Raw genomic sequence first — 21,379 nt, 5'->3', positions numbered from 1 at the left:
TTTATTATATTATTGAGTATTTAAGTAGTAAAATATTTTATATATTGCTGTTTTAAGAAAGTATACACTGCCGTTCAAAAGTCTGGGTGTTTTGTTTTTAAAAGCATTTAATTAATCAGGTATCAGAAAAGACTTTTACTTTGTTTTCATTTTTTTCCCTCAAATAAATGCTGTTCTTTGAACTTTCTATTCATTAAAGAATCCTGAAAAAATGTATCATGGTTTCCACAAAAATATTCGGCACAACTGTTTTCAACATTGATAATAATCAGAAGTGTTTCTAGAGCAGAAAATCAGCATATTAGACTGATTTCTGAAGGATCATGTGACACTGAAGACTGGAGGAATGATGCAGAAAATACAGCTTTGATCACAGAAATAAAGTACATTTTAAAATAAGCTATATTCACATAGAAAAGAGTTATTTTAAATTGAAAACTTATTTTACAATATTACTGTTTTTTTTTTTTTGAGCAGATAACTGCAGCCTTTTCATAAGCCTTGCCGTGTCATAGAAACTTTTCAAAAAAGCATAAAAAATTCCTGTAGTGGACATTTAACACATGCTGGTGCAATGTCTTGCCCCATAGACTTCCACTGTTGAAAACAGTTCATGTGATGTTTGACTAAGGAATAATGTTGCTGTTTTGCTACTATTTCTAGTTGCTTTCCTAATTATTTATTTTTTTGTCAAATCACCTTTGTCATTTAACATGTAATAAGACCTCATGGTGTCCCAGGATAATGATCCGGTCCTATATTAACATGCACTGATGTCAACGGAGCCTGACTTTTTGAACCCAGAATATTGCTGTACTTTTATTTAGTTAAACTCATTGAGGGAAAGAATATATTCTTTATTTTTTGTGTTGCACCACTGCAGTGCCATTTCCGATTCATTTGCATGCGCTATTATCAAGTATCAAGTTGTCAGATTGTAGTAAAACGGTCCATTTACAGGATTTTAAACATTCATGAGATTATAGTTATAAGCTGTCGACACCTCTGGCTCAGCCTGCAGCTTTTTTTACGAACACAGATGAAACCGTCTTCTCTGTGGAAAGTGATGTGTCTGCGTTCTCTGACTAAGCAGAAAAATAAGGTGATATCCTTTCCTTGAATGTACATTTCTCCCCATCTGCCCGTGTGAGTTATACAGCGATGAATATTCAGTGGCACAGTTTATTTAAGCCTGGCAAATGTTCTTGGCTGACTCTCTCATTCCTGGACATTATTATTTAATGATTAATTAAACACAGAAAGTTGCCAGAGTACTTTACATTCAGACAAGATGTTGAACATGCACTCTTGAACTCACTTTTTCATGTTGTTCAGATATATACGTTTAGCTGGAAGCAGCTTGTCTAGTCAGATATGTCAACCTGAGGAAGAGCAAACTGAAAGAGAGCGCTCTGTGATGTTTTATCCAGCAGACTGTGATTAAACCCAGTCATTTCATATGTTCCTCTGTTTTATTGCAGGTGAATCCTAAGTATGACAGCACGTTCCTGTTTGACAATGATTTCCCGGCTCTCCAGCCTGACGCTCCAGACCCCGGTATGATCTACCGTCCCATAAGTCTCACTTCTTTCTATTTTCGTATTCGTTTATTTCAGTGTTTGGGATGTTCTACTAACAAAAATCTAACAATGTTTTGGATCTCTAACATAATAATGGAAAAACTGGATATGAAACATGTACAAATATGACGTTTCAACATTGGATAATAATAAGAAGTGTTTGTTTAGCAGTAAATCAGTATATTATACTGATTTCTGAAGGATCATGAGACACTGAAGACTGGAGGAATGATGCTGGAAATTCAGCTTTGATCACAGGAATAAATTACATTTTAACAACTTCTAAAACTTTTAATGTGCAATTATGAGCTGTATGTATCTGAACAATTTGCTAACCATTTGTATTATTACTGATTCTAGGCTCAGATCATCATCCACTTTTCCAAAGCAAAGCAGCCAGAGGTGTTTGGTGAGGACAGTTTATTTCTTCTTTTTTAAGAACTAAATGACTAACTAGTACTGCTGGCATTACTATTAACAACCAACACCTTGAACCTAAATATTCAGATTAGGCATGCATCTCATTGTGCACTGTTTATTAGAGGATTTGATCAATTGTGTGACTTGTTAAAGAGCGGTGTGCCGTTACTTTTCTGAATGAACAGATTTATGATAATGGCAGCCACAAAAAAAAAAAAAAGTGAAAAATAGTGTAAACAAATATAAAATAAAAAATATTTAATAAACAAATAAAAATCATGTAGTACAAATAAATAAATAAATCAATTTATTTATAATATAAATGTAGATAATGAATAAATAAACAAATACAGTTGATATAAATAAATAACTAAAAATAAATAAATTTATTTATAAAGTTAACTAAGTAAAAAAAAACAGAATAAATAAACAAACAAATAAAGTAAGTAAAAAGTTCAAATTTATTTTATTATTATGACTGTTTAATTTTCCTTTTCAAAAGTCTTGTTGGAAATCATCTGATCAATGGCAAATATTCAGTTTCTGTAGGTTTATAAATGTAACATTTTAGTCAAAATGGTGGGGGGGGGGGGTCATCAAATTAATAGAAAGTAGGTATTTTCCAGAAACCTTTTTACAGCTATAGTAATAGGTCTTTATAACATTAAATTATACAGATGCATTTCTTTTTTATGGGGTTCCCTCGCAAGGGGATCGTCACATTTGGGGGGTCTGTGGCATCAAACAAACAAACAACAACAAAAAGGGATTAAAGGATACTTATCCAAAGAAACCTACAGTAGGTTCTTTCCTCTTGGTTCTTATCCGCCTAGATCTTTAACCAAGTCTATGCCACCCTCCCTATTTTATATTATTCTTGCTGTTCCTTATAACAGTATTTTTTTCAGAGAACATTAGCACAGATTGCCATAGATTGGAGCAGCACTGAGGGATATTTTGTTAGCACAGTGCTTTAGCTCTGTTATTGTAGCTCATGGCCCCTCTGAAGCACTGCTAATAAACTATTTCCCTGAGTTTAATCGCGCCGCGTGTAGAAATGAATTGTGCTGCCAGAATGACGTAACCTCAGGAGCGCGTTAGCTGAGAGGAAAGAACTGAATGTTGTAGCAATGAGTCAAAACACATTAGAGGTCGAGTCAAATCAAGGCTTTATCAGCATCTTGCTTGTGTTAGTGTATTATGTAGATTATTCTTCACATGATAACTTTGGTTTTGTATTTTGGGATATCTTAACAGTGTGACTTGAGTTATTAAAAAATCTGGGCTGGTATAATTGAAATATTTGAACACTTAAAAAAAGTGACAAAGTTACTCCATGGTAAGTGCACTTGCAGTCACTTTGGATAAAAGTGTCTGCTAAATAACTACTTACATGATGTACTGGTTGTTGTTAGGCATCGCTTGCAGTTGTACAAAACAATGCTCCATGGCATTCTCATAAAAAATAAAACTATTTTTCACAATTTTAGTTTGAATTTATTTGTTAGTTTGTTTGTGACTGACTGAGCCTTATTGTGAATTTCTTACATTTTCATAATTTATCATTTTTAGTTTTGTATGACATTTTATTGCATCATCATTTTGATGGCATTTTATTAAATATAATTTTTTTTTTGTATTTAAACGTTGTATTCTTGTATTTTTTAAAATCGTTTTCTATTAATAATATACAAACCCGATTCCAAAAAAGTTGGGACACTGTACAAATTACGAATAAAAAAGGAATGCAATAATTTACAAATCTCATAAACTTATATTTTATTCACAATAGAATATAGATAACATATCACATGTTGAAAGTGAGACATTTTGAAATGTCATGGCAAATATTGGCTCATTTTGGATTTCATGAGAGCTACACATTCCAAAAAAGTTGGGACAGGTAGCAATAAGAGGGTGGAAAAGTTAAATGTACATACACTCACCTAAAGGATTATTAGGAACACCTGTTCAATTTCTCATTAATGCAATTATCTAATCAACCAATCACATGGCAGTTGCTTCAATGCATTTAGGGGTGTGGTCCTGGTCAAGACAATCTCCTGAACTCCAAACTGAATGTCAGAATGGGAAAGAAAGGTGATTTAAGCAATTTTGAGCGTGGCATGGTTGTTGGTGCCAGACGGGCCGGTCTGAGTATTTCACAATCTGCTCAGTTACTGGGATTTTCACGCACAACCATTTCTAGGGTTTACAAAGAATGGTGTGAAAAGGGAAAAACATCCAGTATGCGGCAGTCCTGTGGGCGAAAATGCCTTGTTGATGCTAGAGGTCAGAGGAGAATGGGCCGACTAATTCAAGCTGATAGAAGAGCAACTTTGAAATAACCACTCGTTACAACCGAGGTATGCAGCAAAGCATTTCTGAAGCCACAACACGCACAACCTTGAGGCGGATGGGCTACAACAGCAGAAGACCCCACCGGGTACCACTCATCTCCACTACAAATAGGAAAAAGAGGCTACAATTTGCACAAGCTCACCAAAATTGGACGGTTGAAGACTAGAAAAATGTTGCCTGGTCTGATGAGTCTCGATTTCTGTTGAGACATTCAGATGGTAGAGTCAGAATTTGGCGTAAACAGAATGAGAACATGGATCCATCATGCCTTGTTACCACTGTGCAGGCTGGTGGTGGTGGTGTAATGGTGTGGGGGATGTTTTCTTGGCACACTTTAGGCCCCTTAGTGCCAATTGGGCATCGTTTAAATGCCACGGCCTACCTGAGCATTGTTTCTGACCATGTCCATCCCTTTATAACCACCATGTACCCATCCTCTGATGGCTACTTCCAGCAGGATAATGCACCATGTCACAAAGCTCGAATCATTTCAAATTGGTTTCTTGAACATGACAATGAGTTCACTGTACTAAAATGGCCCCCACAGTCACCAGATCTCAACCCAATAGAGCATCTTTGGGATGTGGTGGAACGGGAGCTTCGTGTTCTCCATCAACTGCAAGATGCTATCCTATCAATATGAGCCAACATTTCTAAAGAATGCTTTCAGCACCTTGTTGAATCAATGCCACGTAGAATTAAGGCAGTTCTGAAGGCGAAAGGGGGTCAAACACAGTATTAGTATGGTGTTCCTAATAATCCTTTAGGTGAGTGTATAAGGAACAGCTGGAGGACCAGTTTGCAACTTATTAGGTCAATTGGCAACATGATTGGGTATAAAAAGAGCCTCTCAGAGTGGCAGTGTCTCTCAGAAGTCAAGATGGCAAGAGGATCACCAATTCCCCCAATGCTGCGGCGAAAAATAGTGGAGCTACATCAGAAAGGAGTTTCTCAGAGAAAAATTGCAAAGAATTTGAAGTTATCATCATCTACAGTGCATAATATCATCCAAAGATTCAGAGAATCTGGAACAATCTCTGTGCATAAGGGTCAAGGCCGGAAAACCATACTGGATGCCCGTGATCTTCGGGCCCTTAGATGGCACTGCATCACATACAGGAATGCTACTGTAATGGAAATCACAACATGGGCTCAGGAATACTTCCAGAAAACATTATCGGTGAACACAATCCACCGTGCCATTCGCCGTTGCCGGCTAAAACTCTATAGGTCAAAAAAGAAGCCATATCTAATAGGGCTGGGTAAAAAATATCGATTCTCCGATTTTAATCGATCTTCAGTTTAAAGCAACGATATCGATTCGGGAAATCCCCGAATCGATTCTTAATGCGCGTGCTTCACGTAAGAGGATATGAATATTCACCTCTCCTCCTGAAGGTGTCACCATCTATAGATATACTTACCTGGCAGGGGAGACACCATGATCAAGAAGGCGGTTCACCCTGTGTGCACCCTATTATTAATGTTTCAGTTACCAGTTACCAGAGAGTTTCAGTTACCAGCATTTATATCAAAATATGGATCCCATGTCTGCAAAACTAACATTTTAAATGAAATATTGATAGCTAATCGATATCGAATCGAAATCGAATCGAATCGAAACCATAAAAATAAGAATCGAATCGAATCGCAGAATTGGTCACAATACCCAGCCCTAATATCTAAACATGATCCAGAAGCGCAGGCGTTTTCTCTGGGCCAAGGCTTATTTAAAATGGACTGTAACAAAGTGGAAAACAGTTCTGTGTTCAGACGAATCAAAATTTGAAGTTCTTTTTGGAAAATTGGGACGCCATGTCATCCGGACTAAAGAGGACAAGGACAACCCAAGTTGTTATCAGCGCTCAGTTCAGAAGCCTGCATCTCTGATGGTATGGGGTTGCATGAGTGCGTGTGGCATGGGCATCTTACACATCTGGAAAGGCACCATCAATGCTGAAAGGTATAGCCAAGTTCTAGAACAACATATGCTCCCATCTAGAAGTTGTCTCTTTCAGGGAAGACCTTGCATTTTCCAACATGACAATGCCAGACCACATACTGCATCAATTACAACATCATGGCTGCGTAGAAGGAGGATCCGGGTACTGAAATGGCCAGCCTGCAGTCCAGATCTTTCACCCATAGAAAACATTTGGCGCATCATAAAGAGGAAGATGCGACAAAGACCTAAGACAGTTGAGCAACTAGAAGCCTGTATTAGACAAGAATGGGACAACATTCCTATTCCTAAACTTGAGCAACTTGTCTCCTCAGTCCCCAGACGTTTGCAGACTGTTATAAAAAGAAGAGGGGATGCCACACAGTGGTAAACATGGCCTTGTCCCAACTTTTTTGAGATGTGTTGATGCCATGAAATTTAAAATAAACTTATTTTTCCCTTAAAATGATACATTTTCTCAGTTTAAACATTTGATATGTCATCTATGTTGTATTCTGAATAAAATATTGAAATTTAAAACTTCCACATCATTGCATTCTGTTTTTATTCACAATTTGTACAGTGTCCCAACTTTTTTGGAATCGGGTTTGTACAAGTAATAATATTTATATTTATACATATTTATATTTATATAGTCATGTATCATTGACACAGTTGTATCATGTTTTGAAATTTCCCAACTTCTTAGCTCAAAAATAATTTGAATACACCAGCAGGTTAAAAGACAAATCAGTCCAATAATTTGTCAATATTTCATTCCCTTATTCTTTCTGGTTGTGTCACATTGTTAACACTAGGTGGCACTGTCATCTAAGAAGTGACTGAGGTAGAAGAGTCTTTGAACAAAGTCATTCAAGACCATTATATGTGCACAGTGATTATCACGTGGACATGTTTTATGGGGGAGACACCATTAGATTGTCTATTACCCTGATTTCTCTGATCCCTAGTGCTTTCCGTTTTATCTCCTCCACACTGACCATTTTATGCACTATTTTTGAAGGCAGAAGAGAACTTTACGGATGCTGAGAAAGTACAGACGGCTGCTCTGAAACAGCACCTGTGTGTGAAACCGTCCAATTAGCAGCGTAGCAGAGCAGGCCACAAACACACAGACCCTGCCAACTGACGCTCAACTCTAATGCACTGGGATCTGACATTGTTTTCAAAGTAGTAAGAATAGCGCTCGAGGCGCAAACAAGTCAAGGACGCCTAATAGAGAGAACTGGCTGCCCCACATAAAGCCTGAAAGAGGAGACACTTTGCAGAAGTTTGCAGGCACAGCTGCTGGGTTTCATTCAGGGCTAAGAGTAGACAGAATTACACTATGTATTTATTCATAACGCTGCAGGGGTGATTTTCGAAGGTGAAGTGTAAATTCCACTGTTTGTTTTATGATGAATGCTGCTTAGATCATAACTGCTGGAGAAATATGAGCTGGATGGATGGATGGTCAGATAGATGGACTGATAGGTATGAAGGAATACAGGTGGGCAGAAAGACAGACAAACAGACAGACATATAAATAGATAGACATACAGATAGATAGACAGACAGACATACAGACATATAGATACACAGACAGACAGACAGATAGAGAGATAGATATAAAGACAGTCAGATAGACACACACATAGATAGATAGATAGACAGACAGACAGACAGACAGATAGATAGATAGATAGACAGACATAGAGAAATATATAGACAGACAGACAGATAGACAGATATAAGCATAATGTTGTTAAGAGGAAGTTTTAAGCAAATCGTTATGTTTGTTTGTTTTCAGTAAGGTCATGTGTTTCCACCCCTGGTCTGACATCACCCTCCCCCTCATGCAGCCCGCAGAGATCCGCAAAGTGATTGACAAGTTTGCAGATCTGATTGTAGAGCTGGGTGCCGAGTACACGTGGGTGCAGGTTAGTACGTCTCGTCCTCTCACGTCTATGTTTTGGTTTCACAAGCAAAACACTTTAATTTACTTTGCACTAAAACACAGCCTTAAGACACATGACTCATCTTAAAAAACCAGACATTTTTCTCACTGTGACTCTCTCTGGGGGGTGTAGCAACTTAATGAAACATTTGCACCATTTATTGCCTCGAGAAGCTTTCTTTCTAGAAGCCATGGAGTCACGGGGACGTGACTGCTTAAGAGTGTGTGTTTAAAGACAGCGCTCGATTCTGTCCCAGTCTTCCTCATCAGTGCTAATTGGATCAATTGGGAGATGCTCTTCAGTCAGGGTGTCTCAGCGCTGATCAATGGCAGGCAGTGTGGAGCGCTCCTCCGGCCTCTCTGGACACATTAATGCTCCTGTGAGGGAATAATGGAGCTTTTCAAAGGGTTCCAGGGATATGAATACAGTGAATTAAGATGTTTGGCCCAAAAGATAGTTAACTTATGAGCGTGAGAGAGTTCCTGAGCCTCAGTGGCTTTTTGACAGACTATAGATTCAGTTTAACGAAGGTTTTCTGCTTAAAGGTACAGAATCCTACACACCTTATTTTATCTAGTCTTTCTCTGAAGTCCACTTATGACGTTAGTTATATTTCTTATGCCAAAAACAGTTATAATTTAGTTTTATATGACTATTTTCTACCCTTTTTGCTACTGCTCCTTAACATTAATAGATAAATGGCCTCTGTTAAGATTGGCTAACATTTATATATGGATTTTGCCCACTAATTTTTGGTACAATCTGTGCTTTTTTGTCATTTTTTTAGTATCTTACTAGTTGCATTTTCAATAGTAGACTTGCACATCTCATTGCACCCACCACTGTCCCACATGCACAAGAATGTATGTGAAAGAAACACAAAATCAAATGTTTTTTGGATAACTGGGGCCAGTTGCATAAACGTAGCCTTTATGTTAAGAACTCTGTCAATTTTTTTTAGACCAATTTTTGTGTACAACAATATTCTCTGTGATCATCTGCAGGTATAAACCAAATACTAGTTCTCCAGTTTTCCCACATACCACTTCTAATGGACTTCTAATGATGTGCGATACATAACAGCTACAACCTATCAAGGAGAGCAGTGCCATCAGTTACAGGGTTAGTTCATCCCAAAATGAAAATTCTGTCATTAATTACTCGCCCTCATGCCGTTCCAAACCATTGAGATATTAAGATATTTTTGAAGTACATCATGCAGGGTCAGAGAGCTCTCCGATTTCATCAAACATATCTTAATTTGTGTTCCGAAGATGAACGGAGGTCTTATGGGTTTGGAACGACATGAGGGTGAGAAATTAATAACAGCATTTTCATTTTGGGGTGAATTAACCCTTTAAAATGATCTCCATAATCATGTGAAGTACAGAATGGGAAGGTGTAGGCAAGTGATCAAAGCTGTGGACTGGTAGACGAAAGGTTGTGTCTGTGCTCACTTGCTTGTGTCTGTGCAAGCTCAGCAAAAAAGAAAAAAATGTACCTTTAGGGATAGAACAGCTTTAAAAGAAGCAACTTGGTACCTTATTTACTCCTAAAAGGTTCATAGCAGTACCTTAAATAGAGCCGTATGATTTCCACGATGCAGAAAACGGGGACGGAATCATGTCACTAAACTGGAATTTGATATATAACACGGGGATGTCATGGGATTTCTTAAATTTTGGATGAATAAATCAATTAGGTTAGTACACTTAAATATAACATAACTATCATCATATTATAGACACACACAGAAGCTAAGGTCTTTACAGAAACCTGTAAAAATAAAAGTTTGGTTTAACTTTAAGAAATTGTGACAGAAATATGTTTCTGTTTTACAGTAGAATGCACATCTCAATGATGATGATAATTGCTATAGAAAATTATTATTAAAACATTATTGTTAACGAATAATAATCATCATTTTTCTTCAATGTTTTAATTTTAACCATAAACCTTTGTTGTGCATGCCAAAACAAATTTAATTTCATTTGATGATAAATTAGTTTTATCCCTTCATTTGATTACCAGAATAAATAAATCATTAAATTAAATTAAATTTCACAGGATCCTAAAAATATATATTTTTTAAACATTTAGTAAACATATTAAATTGTGTAAGTGCGCTGATTTCAATTAACTAGACATGCTTTTTGATGACTAAAATTTAATTTAACCATTAAAATGGAGTCCAGAAAAATTTAAATGGAAAACATGGAATCCTGAAAAAAAAAAAAAAAGATAAAAAAAAATTAAACTGATTTCATAGCATCCTATAGTACTAATATGCACCTTTTAGAGGTAAATAAAGTACAAAGTTGTCCCTTTAAGGATTTTGCCCCAGTGACAAGCTGTTGTACTCTTAAAGGTACAGTTTTTGCACAGTGTTGTGATATTCATTAGACCATAAAGCAGGGGTGTCCGATCCTGTTCCTGGAGGGCCACCTTCCTGCAGAGTCCAGGCAGGTGAGCTGGAGCTAAACTCTGCAGGAATGTAGCCCTACAGGAGCAGGATTGGACACCTCTGCTATAGACGGACCAGTTTGTCATTTTATGGTTCACAAGGTTGCTCGAGTGCATGTATCTATGTATTTATGGCAAAAGGAAGCACCTTCAGTGCTTTTGCTGAGCTAGCATTGCTGCAGACTTAAAGCATTACGGCACAGTGCCAACCTCAGGTTACTCCAGGGACACTGAATCTGTAACTTAACTCCGTGTCCTAACCTGGGATTGTGACAAGCACTTTGTGCTGAGTCCACACTTTGAAATCTCATTGGTTCAAATTATACAGTAATTCTACACAGCTGCATAGTAAACATTAAACATTAAAATATGTTCTGATTGCATTTTGTGTTGTCCCATGTGTTGCGACAAATTACTTGTTTTGGGAGATTTTTAATGTCATGCCAAGTTAGGACATAATGTGCTGTAACACAGATTTTGTTGATGTGAGAAAGTCATAAGTTAACTTAATCAAAAACAGTTTCGCGATATGTCTTTTTCATCTTGTTTTCATGATCAGTGTTGAATAATTCCCCACAAAAACCTTTTTCCAATTTACATTTTCTTCAGTAATTTGTTGAAAGATGCACATGCAAACAAACCAACACACTCTCTTGGCAATTTGTAACTATTTTACATTTTGGCGATTTGGTGGCTAATTCTTGTGCACAAATGTATTTGTACAATCTAATTTGTACGTTTTTTTTTTGTACCATCTGCTTATGGTATGTTCAAACCCTGGGAAGAAGTAATTATGTCAGGTGTATGCCCTTGCCAGTGTAAATGCTTACACTTTTTCATAAAATCATGTGCTTCTGTACGAATCACATTGTATGAATTCATACAAATTCACCACCTCATAAAATAATTACATGAGATTGTGTTGAAACAGCAAATCATTATTTTAGGGTGCAGCAATTCAGTCCAATCCAAGAAGCATCTACACTGCCCTCCAAAAGTTTGGAAACACCCCAACCTTCCTAAACTTTCCAACAAGACAATGACCCAAGCACACTTCCAAGCTGTGCAAATCCTATCTGGAGAGGAAACAGTCAGCTGGCATCATGTCTGTCATGGAATGGCCTCCCCAATCACCCGACCTCAACCCAGTTGAGCTACTATGGGAGGAACTGGACCGTGAGGTCCGTAAGAAGTGTCCAACCAGTGTAAATCATCTTTGGGCAATCCTTCAGGAGGCTTGGAGTAATATACAGTATCAAGTCAATGTTTGAATAAACTGACAGCTCGGATGCCCAGATTATGCAGAGCTGTAATAGCTGCTAATAGTGGATATTTTGATGAATCAAAAATTTTTTTTTTCTATGTATAAACTGTTTATGTAATAAAATATGTTTTCGTAGTTTGTGTTGTCCCTTATCAGTGCAAAATTATCACAAATGAAAAAGGATTCATGCCAATATTGTCCAAAACCCCACTTTTCTAGGGCGTTTCCAAACTTTTGGAGGGCGGTGTTTCTACATTTCTTGCAGTTTATCCCGGTTAGCGACTCCTCGGATAACACTGGTGGTTATCTCCTCTCTGTTAAACACATCAGAACATGTGTGCTGCCTCATCTTTGCGATTTACAGACCCTGAAGAGCGGTGACTTTAGCCGAGTCAATATTTATCAAGTGGAATAGTCAAGGGCAGATCCTGCTCAAATCGCCCTTGAGGGAGGTGCCAGGAAGTCTTAAAACTCGCTCCGACAGGATGTTTCCTTTTAGACAGCAACATGTGCTCTGATCTCTTCATGTCTCAATAACAGAGTGCATGTTTTGTCTGCACCTGTCTGTTTGAGTGTGTTTCTGTACACTTGTATACAGTTTGCCGTGGCTTGTTATGTCTGGGTTCTTTGAAAGGACGTAATGACTTTTTCTTTCGTGTTTCAGATCTTCGAGAATAAAGGAGCCATGATGGGCTGTTCAAACCCCCATCCTCACTGTCAGGTACGCCTTCACCTCGTTACTTCATTGATGTCCCTTTTTTCTAGCCCTCCTCCTGCCAATTAGCGCTTGCCGCTGTCGGCTCGCTGATGCAGCGAGCCCTGAAATGCTACTCTGTGGCTTAAGACGTATCCGCTGCAGTCTTCGACTATCTGGAATGCTCTTTTTTAGGCTGGAATAGGTCTTTAACTGTCACCTTAGTGGAGAGACTGCTGACGAGACATGGCTAATGCAAGCAGGAGCTTAAAAAGCCTGTAGACTCCAATTAGGGAAGTACAGAGATGGTCCAAGGAAAGACGTCACCGAAACCGTCTTCCTGATAGAAAATTACTCTTGGCTCTCGGAGTCGAATGGGTTTGTCTTGTGGGGATTCAACATATTTTTTAAAGGAGGTCGCTGGGATGGCAATGGGGTGGAAAACGTAGCTGCTTTTATTAGTTTGATAGCGTTCAGAGTAAACGATGTGTTGTATTGACATCTTCTTGACTCCGAGCAGCGAGGAACTTCTGTTTCCCCTACGATTCCCTTTTTCTGGCTGTCTGTCTTACCCTTGTTTCTTCTAATGCACAGGAAGCCTGTCGCTGTCGTGCCGTGACAGCACAGCAAGCCAAACTCACTGGGTTGGCTGCACACTGAGCTCCCTCTCACCGAATTCATTAAGTGTTTATGGCTGTGCGCTGCGCTAGGGGGCAGTAGAGGATTTTCAGATGGATTGACACGAGCTCTGTTTAAACGAGCTGTCAAAAACCTCTCATATTTTCCATATCATACTTTCTTTATAATAAACCACACCTGAAGAATGAAGGTTTAACGGTCATACCATATATTTATGGTTTACCAGCTTTCCTTTATTTCTCGGCCTCATTAAATCTGAATACTGGTGCCGATACGCTGCAATATGAACTAACTTGTTAGGTTGTGATTGATATAGTTTAGATGGCTTGGACAAGGTTAACTTGTTCTGCAGTTGCAGGAAATATCGTTTTTGTAACACAGCAACAAAAATAAATGCAGTGCTATTATCAAAAACAGAAACTAGAAGGTTAAAATGAAATGTAACCAAAGACTTCAGAGTAAACTAAAATACATTTTCATGACTCTAACTTCTTGTTTTTAATAAATTGTATCAAATAAAACTTGATAGTATTATAAAACTTGAAACCTTAAGTAGACCTACCAACCTTCATTAAATGAAAATTAACTAGACATCAGCAGTGTTATTTAGTATCATTTATATACTCTTTTAATATTTATTAATTCATTTTTTTAACATTTATTCATTATTAATTTTGTGTTAGCTTTTATTTTTATATTTTCAGTTAGCATTTTAATTGCATTTTAACTTTTAGTAATTTTTTTCTATGTGCCTTTGTCTTTTTATTAGATTTTTAAATAGATTTAAATTCATATTTTGAATATATTTATTTAATTAATTTTGCTAGCTCATTTTTAGCTTATTTTATCTAAACTTATTTTCTTTCAGTTAGTTCACAACATTTCTAATTTTCATTTTTTTTTTAAGTTTGTTTTCATCTAATATTTCTATTTTATTTAATAAACAGATGCCATTCAGTAGTTTTAGTTGACAATAACACTGTATAGTAATAACAATAATATTGTGCTTAATAGCTTATTAACTTAAATTAATTTTTATTTTGTTTAGCTTAAAAGTTGAAATGCTTAATATACTAACATAATAATGAAACTTAAACTAAAATAAAAACAAAAATAAACTTAAAAAAAATAAGCTTATTTAAAAGCACAAATCCAAAGTGGAACTAAAAACAAGATTACAAATCCACTCCAGTCAAAGTGTAGTTGTGTCTGCATATTAAACTAGAGTAGGACAACATATTTGAACATTGAACAAATTACATGCTTTTTCCAGGTGGGTTCTTTTTTTTTTGCACTAAATGTTAATAGACCCTTTAGCAGCACCACATTAGACTAGTTTCCTTGGCAACAGCTCATCCATGCATCATACTGTCAGTATGACAACACATCCACCTCTCGTCCCAGTATGTGGTGGACGTGACATCAATCATCGACCTCTAACATAAATCAACCTCCCAGCATACTCAGGCTCAGCCCTGATAGAATCAGCCGTAAGCCGCTTTTAAGTTTCTCATATGATTTTATCAATGGACGCAGCTAAATATGAGTAAATAATCCCCCTCCTTGTCCGTGTGTGTGGCCCCGTAGAGAGACTGGAGCTCTGTGTGGCTTAGGTCTATGTCAGCCGGCAGGAGTCGAGCTTTACCCAGCATGCCCTGGGAGAGATGGATAAGCCGCGTGTATCCGGCTGCCCACCTTCTCCGGGATGAGAGTATTTGCGGAGAGGGAGCGAGTTAGCGAGCGCTCGCGATACAGCAGGCTGTCTGTGTTGATCTGTGCCTCTTTCTCTCTGTCTGTCCCACGCTTTCTCATATCATCCGTAACCACCCACCCCTGAACAAACACAAAACATCAGCTCTCAAAACAGAGACTCATCTGTCTCTTGAAATGATTATCGTGCTGCTGTTTTGTGAAATTTTAAACATTGTGTCTCAGACTTTTTGCCTCATTTCAGGGCTTGTATGAATTTTAGCCTATGTGTGAATGGTCAAAATAGGCTCTAAATATTTTAAAGGAACAGTTTACCCAAAAATGAAAACTTGCTGAAAATGTCCTCACCCTCAGGCAATCCAAGATGTAGATTAGTTTGGGAAAAATAATTGGAGAAGGTTCACATCAAGGTGTCCTCAGCAGTGAATGGGTGCCGTCAGAATGAGAGTCCAAACAGCTGTTAAAAACATCACAATAATCCACAAGTAATCCTCACAAACCGCTATTGATGTCTTATGAAGACAAAAGCTGCGTGTTTGTAAGAAACATTTCCATCAGTAAGATGTTGTTAACTTGAAACTGTTGCTTCTTGCTAAAATATGAGTCCATAATAATGATTCCTCCAGTGAAAAAGTCATCTCGCCTGAATCAGGAGAGAAATATGCACAGATCAGGCACCGTTTACACGCAAAAGCAGTCCAAAACCGTTTGAAACAAATTTGTCAATGGATTTTGACTTGAAGGACAACAGAAGATGTACTTATCCACTGGAGGAAGCATATTATGGATTATGAACTCCTATTTTGGCCAGAAGCCTTGGTTTAAAGTTAAAACGTCTTAATGATTAATTAGTTTTTTACAAACAAGACATTCGCTGATGGACTGTAGTTGTGTGGATTACTTGTGGATTGTTGTTAATTAATGCAAAGTGCGACATTGACCCAAAGTGCCCAGACGAATGGCCCGCACGGCCCACTTCATTCAAAAATTCTAATTGATATAGCGTGCTCCGGCTCAGTGCAGCGGCTCAAAAGCGCTGGTCAATGTCAAAATGTTGGAAACAGCCAATCAAAGTGCAGAAGGCGGGGTTTACTGTTCATAGACGCTGCGCGCGACTTGAATGGGAGCTGAGGTAAGATGTAAGCAGCTAAACATGACCAGAGACAATTCAGCAATATTTGCCAACCGTTTAGTTAAACGACAGACATTAATTGTCAGGAATGCAAACTACTACTGGCTACTACACATTTCTCAGATTTGAATGCCGTTATTCGAATTGTCATAATGTAGGCTGCATAATGCAGTTTTCAGCCGATATGAGTTAATGTAAATCTGCTTTCTTCTGTGATTTCACGTGTTAAACATCGAAAAAATCGTTCTCAATCTTACTCTAGAACATTGTAAATCTGAAGACTTTTGCTTTTGAGTGCTGTGCATAGGAAAGTGATTTATATTATAGGCCTAATAAAAATATAATTTGCTTATTAATTCACATGCATTAGCCTATTTTATATACACACTGGTGGTTAAAAGTTTGAAACAATTAAGGCTTTTTATTTATTTAATCAAAAATTCAGTAAAACAATAGCATAATATTATGAAATATTACACTTAAAATAGTGGTTTTCTATTTAGGATGTTTTAAAATGCAATTTATTTCTGTGCTCAAAGCTGAATTTTCAGCATCATTACTCCAGTCTTCAGTGTCCCTTCAGAAATCATTCTATTGCTGCCTAATTTGCTGCTTTTATTATCAGTTATTACTTGTGATCTATTATTAATAATGGTTTTATTATTGGTATAATGGTTCTCAGTTAAAGAACAGCATTTATTTGAAATATACTGTAAGTACTTTTTAATAAGTGTAAATATCTTTACTGTCACTTAAATCTATTTAATCAAAGTCGCTTTTTGTATTCTATAATCTTTGAACAATTCAACATTGTTGAAGAAAAATATTAATTTATATTTTTTAATCTTACCCAAGACTGAATGGCATCACATGTTCCACAAAAAAAAATGAAGAAGCACAACAGTTTTCAACATTGATAATAATCAGACGTGTCTTGAGCAGCAAGTCAGCATATCAGAATGATTTCTGAAGGATCATGTGACACTGAAGACTGGAGAAGTGATGCTGAAAATACAGCTTTGATCACAGGAATCAATAATATTTATTCACATAGAAGACACCTATTTTAAATTGTAACATTCTACATTTCACAGTACTGTTTACTGTATTTTTCATCATCAAAATAATGTGTATACTCTTTTCCACTATTGGAGCTCTGTTCCTTAAAATGATAGATGTCAAGCTCCTGCAAAAGGACAAATACTGTATGTGACCAACAGAAAGGCACCATAAAAACAGTCCACATTCTGAACTATTCAAGTCTTCTAGACAATACCGGAGCATCGTGTCATATGGACTGATAATATTAGTATTTAACTTAAGTGACGTTAAACTGTCCCTTGTAAAAATTCTTAAAAATTATTTACTATTTGTCATATACACCAGAAAAGACTAATTATAATGTTAAGAATATGCCACTCATTTATGGTGTGGTGTGGTGTGTTGCGGACCGGGTTTGGTGGGCCGCTCTGTGCCAAAAAGTCCAGGGCCACTTTTTGGCCCCAGTCCACCCCTGCTTTGAAGTAAACGCCCACTGCTGTGATTGGCTAATAGTTGTGTATGTTTGACATCGTACATTCCTCATAGATGGACACTGCTGTGATTTACATTAAAAACGCATAAACACTCAGTACATATCAAACGATCTGTAATAACAGACAAAGCAGTAGTGACCAAGTAATAAAGTTACTCACAGTTACTCACATTTGGTGCAGCATTACTGTTGGAGCCAATATAGTCAGCACAGCATCGTCTTTCAGTTTCAGTTTTTCGGAAAATCCCGCATCGAATTGTGCCTTGTTTGTAAACGAATCCGTGGTAAAATGAAGTGAACAAAGGATCAAGTACTTACTGACGCGATCTGGATCCTCGTTAAAAATAAAGTTCATTCACTCTTTCCAAACGTTGGTATCAGAAGGAAGGCAATGCAAAGACTGTGTTTCCACAATCTGGGACTGCGCAGCATCTTGTTGTCTTCAGAGCCATCTTTATCGTTTGGTTTCTGTGTATACCTGTGTTTGCCTCTCGTTATTTACACTACATGCGTGAATTGGTGGGCGGGGCTAAACAGGCAGTGCTGTAGAATCGGTGGGTGGGGCTAAACAGGCAGTGCTGTAGAATCAGTGTGCGGGGTTAAACAGGCAGTGATGTAGAATCGGTGGGCGGGGCTAAACAGGCAGTGCTGTAGAATGGGTGGGTGGGGCTAAACAGGCAGTGCTGTAGAATCGGTGGGCGGGGCTAAACAGGCAGTGCTGTAGAATCGGTGGGTGGGGCTAAACAGGCAGTGAGATAGAATCGGTGGGTGGGGCTAAACAGGCAGTGAGGTAGAATCGGTGGGTGGGGCTAAACAGGCAGTGCTGTAGAATCGGTGGGTGGGGCTAAACAGGCAGTGAGGTAGAATCAGTGGGTGGGGTTAAACAGGCAGTGATGTAGAATCGGTGGGCGGGGCTAAACAGGCAGTGATGTAGAATCGGTGGGCGGGGCTAAACAGTCAGTGATGTATAATCGGTGGGTGGGGCTAAACAGGCAGTGTTGTAGAATCGATGGGCAGGACAAACAGGCAGTGATGTAGAATCGGTGGGTGGGGCTAAACAGGCAGTGAGGTAGAATCAGTGGGTGGGGTTAAACAGGCAGTGATGTAGAATCGGTGGGTGGGGCTAAACAGTCAGTGATGTATAATCAGTGGGTGGGGTTAAACAGTCAGCGATGTAGAATCGGTGGGTGGGTGGGGCTAAACAGGCAGTGTTGTAGAATCGATGGGCAGGACAAACAGGCAGTGATGTAGAATCGGTGGGCGGGGCTAAACAGTCAGTGATGTATAATCAGTGGGTGGGGTTAAACAGTCAGTGATGTAGAATCGGTGGGTGGGTGGGGCTAAACAGGCAGTGTTGTAAAATCGATGGGCAGGACAAACAGGCAGTGATGTAGAATCGGTGGGCGGGGCTAAACAGTCAGTGATGTATAATCAGTGGGTGGGGTTAAACAGTCAGTGATGTAGAATCGGTGGGTGGGTGGGGCTAAACAGGCAGTGTTGTAGAATCGATGGACAGGACAAACAGGCAGTGATGTAGAATCGGTGGGCGGGGCTAAACAGTCAGTGATGTATAATCAGTGGGTGGGGTTAAACAGTCAGTGATGTAGAATCGGTGGGTGGGTGGGGCTAAACAGGCAGTGTTGTAGAATCGATGGACAGGACAAACAGGCAGTGATGTAGAATCGGTGGGCGGGGCTAAACAGTCAGTGATGTATAATCAGTGGGTGGGGTTAAACAGTCAGTGATGTAGAATCGGTGGGTGGGTGGGGCTAAACAGGCAGTGTTGTAGAATCGATGGACAGGACAAACAGGCAGTGATGTAGAATCGGTGGGCGGGGCTAAACAGTCAGTGATGTATAATCAGTGGGTGGGGTTAAACAGTCAGTGATGTAGAATCGGTGGGTGGGTGGGGCTAAACAGGCAGTGTTGTAGAATCGATGGGCAGGACAAACAGGCAGTGATGTAGAAGCAGACATTGATCTTCTTCTGTGGAGGCGGTGCTTATCAACACTATTACATTATAAGTTGCACATTCCACAAGCTGTTTTTTTGGCAGACTGCCGTGAATATAAGCTGTTTTAGACTAACAAGAAAGTTTTTAGTTCTGAAACTTACAGGATGTTTTTATAGTACACATATGTCAAAAGATCAAGGGAATTTTGGTTTCTCAGTTCATGACCCCTTAAAAAAATCTGAATATCTGAAATATCTCTTTTAAGGTCAAGAATGGCGTAAATACACTTTTTGATTCTGTTTGTGATAAACTTAAGGGCCAGTCACACTACACTTTACACTCCTTTGATTTCCATTCTTATGCATGGGAATACAGGAAACAGGACATGCAAGCATTCCAAATGTCAAGTTTTGGTGAATTTGGAGAAATTGCACTCACATCCAAATGTAATTTATTCCTATGATTTGAACCTGAAGTTTCAGCATCATTACTCCAGTCTTCATTATCCCGCTTATACCATGGTCATTTGCCAGCATTGACAAGTTAAAGCTGTTAATGATGTTTGCAGCACAATATTTGACTGGATAGGTGAAGATGTTATTTTCATCAGTTACGGCTCGTTAAATCTCTAGCATTCTGCTCGCTCAAATCAGACACAGAGATGAAAGATGCGGTAAGATCACATTTATTTGAATAAATTAATTATAGCATTTATTTAATTTATTTAATTATTGAGAGAGAGGAGGAAAGGGGGATGAAAGTTGCATGTTGAATTACCTGTGTCTGCACGTCTCTCTGTACACACAAGGAATCTGTGAGCGATTTTACCTCCTCATTGCTTAAGAATATAATACAGCGATCCAGTATCTTAAGTATTTTATTAATAAAAGTCGCAGGGCAGCATTGAGAACAAGTTTCTGTGCTCCTGAATGTTTTTGTGTGTGCTCTGTGTGCAATCTTAGTGTGCATGCGTGTGTCAGCGAAAGCAGCGCGTTAATATAGAACGGTGAGAAAACTGACATGGAACTACCTGCGCATTAATAGGTTTTAATGCATGCCTGACAGCCAATCAGAATTGAGTATTCAATTCTCAACACAAATTTCAATTAATTCACTTATTTTGAATAGAAATCTTACATTATAAATTATAAACGTCATTAGAAATTACATTGTAAGTATCTTTACTGCCATTTTTGACCAAATCAATGCATCCTTGCTTAATAGAATCATCAATTCTTTGAAGAAAAAGCCTAAAATTATAAATGGTAGTGTACATATAAACTTTTATACTTACAGTAAACTATAGTTCAACTTTTATGCAACAAACCATGTGAATGTGAATCGAATTTGTCACTTTTTGTTGGATCGTTTGAAAGAGGACTGATACCCTTAGGGTGACTTCTTTCATGATGGGAACTTACTATTGCTTGAACCAGTGGAGATGTACTCTTTCACTCACGTTTTATGTCAACATGCTGCATCACACTGTTAGGAAGGAGCTTTTGGCATAAACAGACATTTTTTATAATAATACTAATACATAATTTCCCCAAAATTTGAAATCCAGAGCTCACATTTTTTTCCGACTATGAGAACCAGCAGAGACTTGACAAACAATTACGGTTGTATACACTGAAAAATAAATGTAAAAACTGTAAACAATCTTCTCTTTTTAAGATTCTATTCAATATCCCGAACACATTCTGGTGACGACGTCTCTGGTTTATT

At 38.1% G+C, this 21,379-nt stretch overlaps 1 protein-coding gene across 1 annotated transcript in view; it reads left to right on the top strand.

Moving 5' to 3' along the window:
• The window catches only part of galt (galactose-1-phosphate uridylyltransferase), a 104,385-nt gene that overhangs the window by 2,400 nt on the left and 80,606 nt on the right, over positions 1–21,379 (top strand). Inside the window, exons 3-6 of the mRNA XM_079410493.1 lie at positions 1,482–1,557; positions 1,941–1,989; positions 8,114–8,243; positions 12,653–12,709. Of these exons, the coding sequence (XP_079266619.1) occupies positions 1,482–1,557; positions 1,941–1,989; positions 8,114–8,243; positions 12,653–12,709 (312 nt within the window). The remainder of the gene's footprint in view (positions 1–1,481; positions 1,558–1,940; positions 1,990–8,113; positions 8,244–12,652; positions 12,710–21,379) is intronic.

The sequence above is a fragment of the Barbus barbus genome (assembly GCF_936440315.1).
Source record: "Barbus barbus genome assembly, chromosome: 47".
NCBI lineage: Eukaryota > Metazoa > Chordata > Actinopteri > Cypriniformes > Cyprinidae > Barbus > Barbus barbus.
The sequence above is the reverse complement of the archived record's forward strand: the minus strand, read 5'-3'. Positions and strand labels throughout refer to the sequence as shown.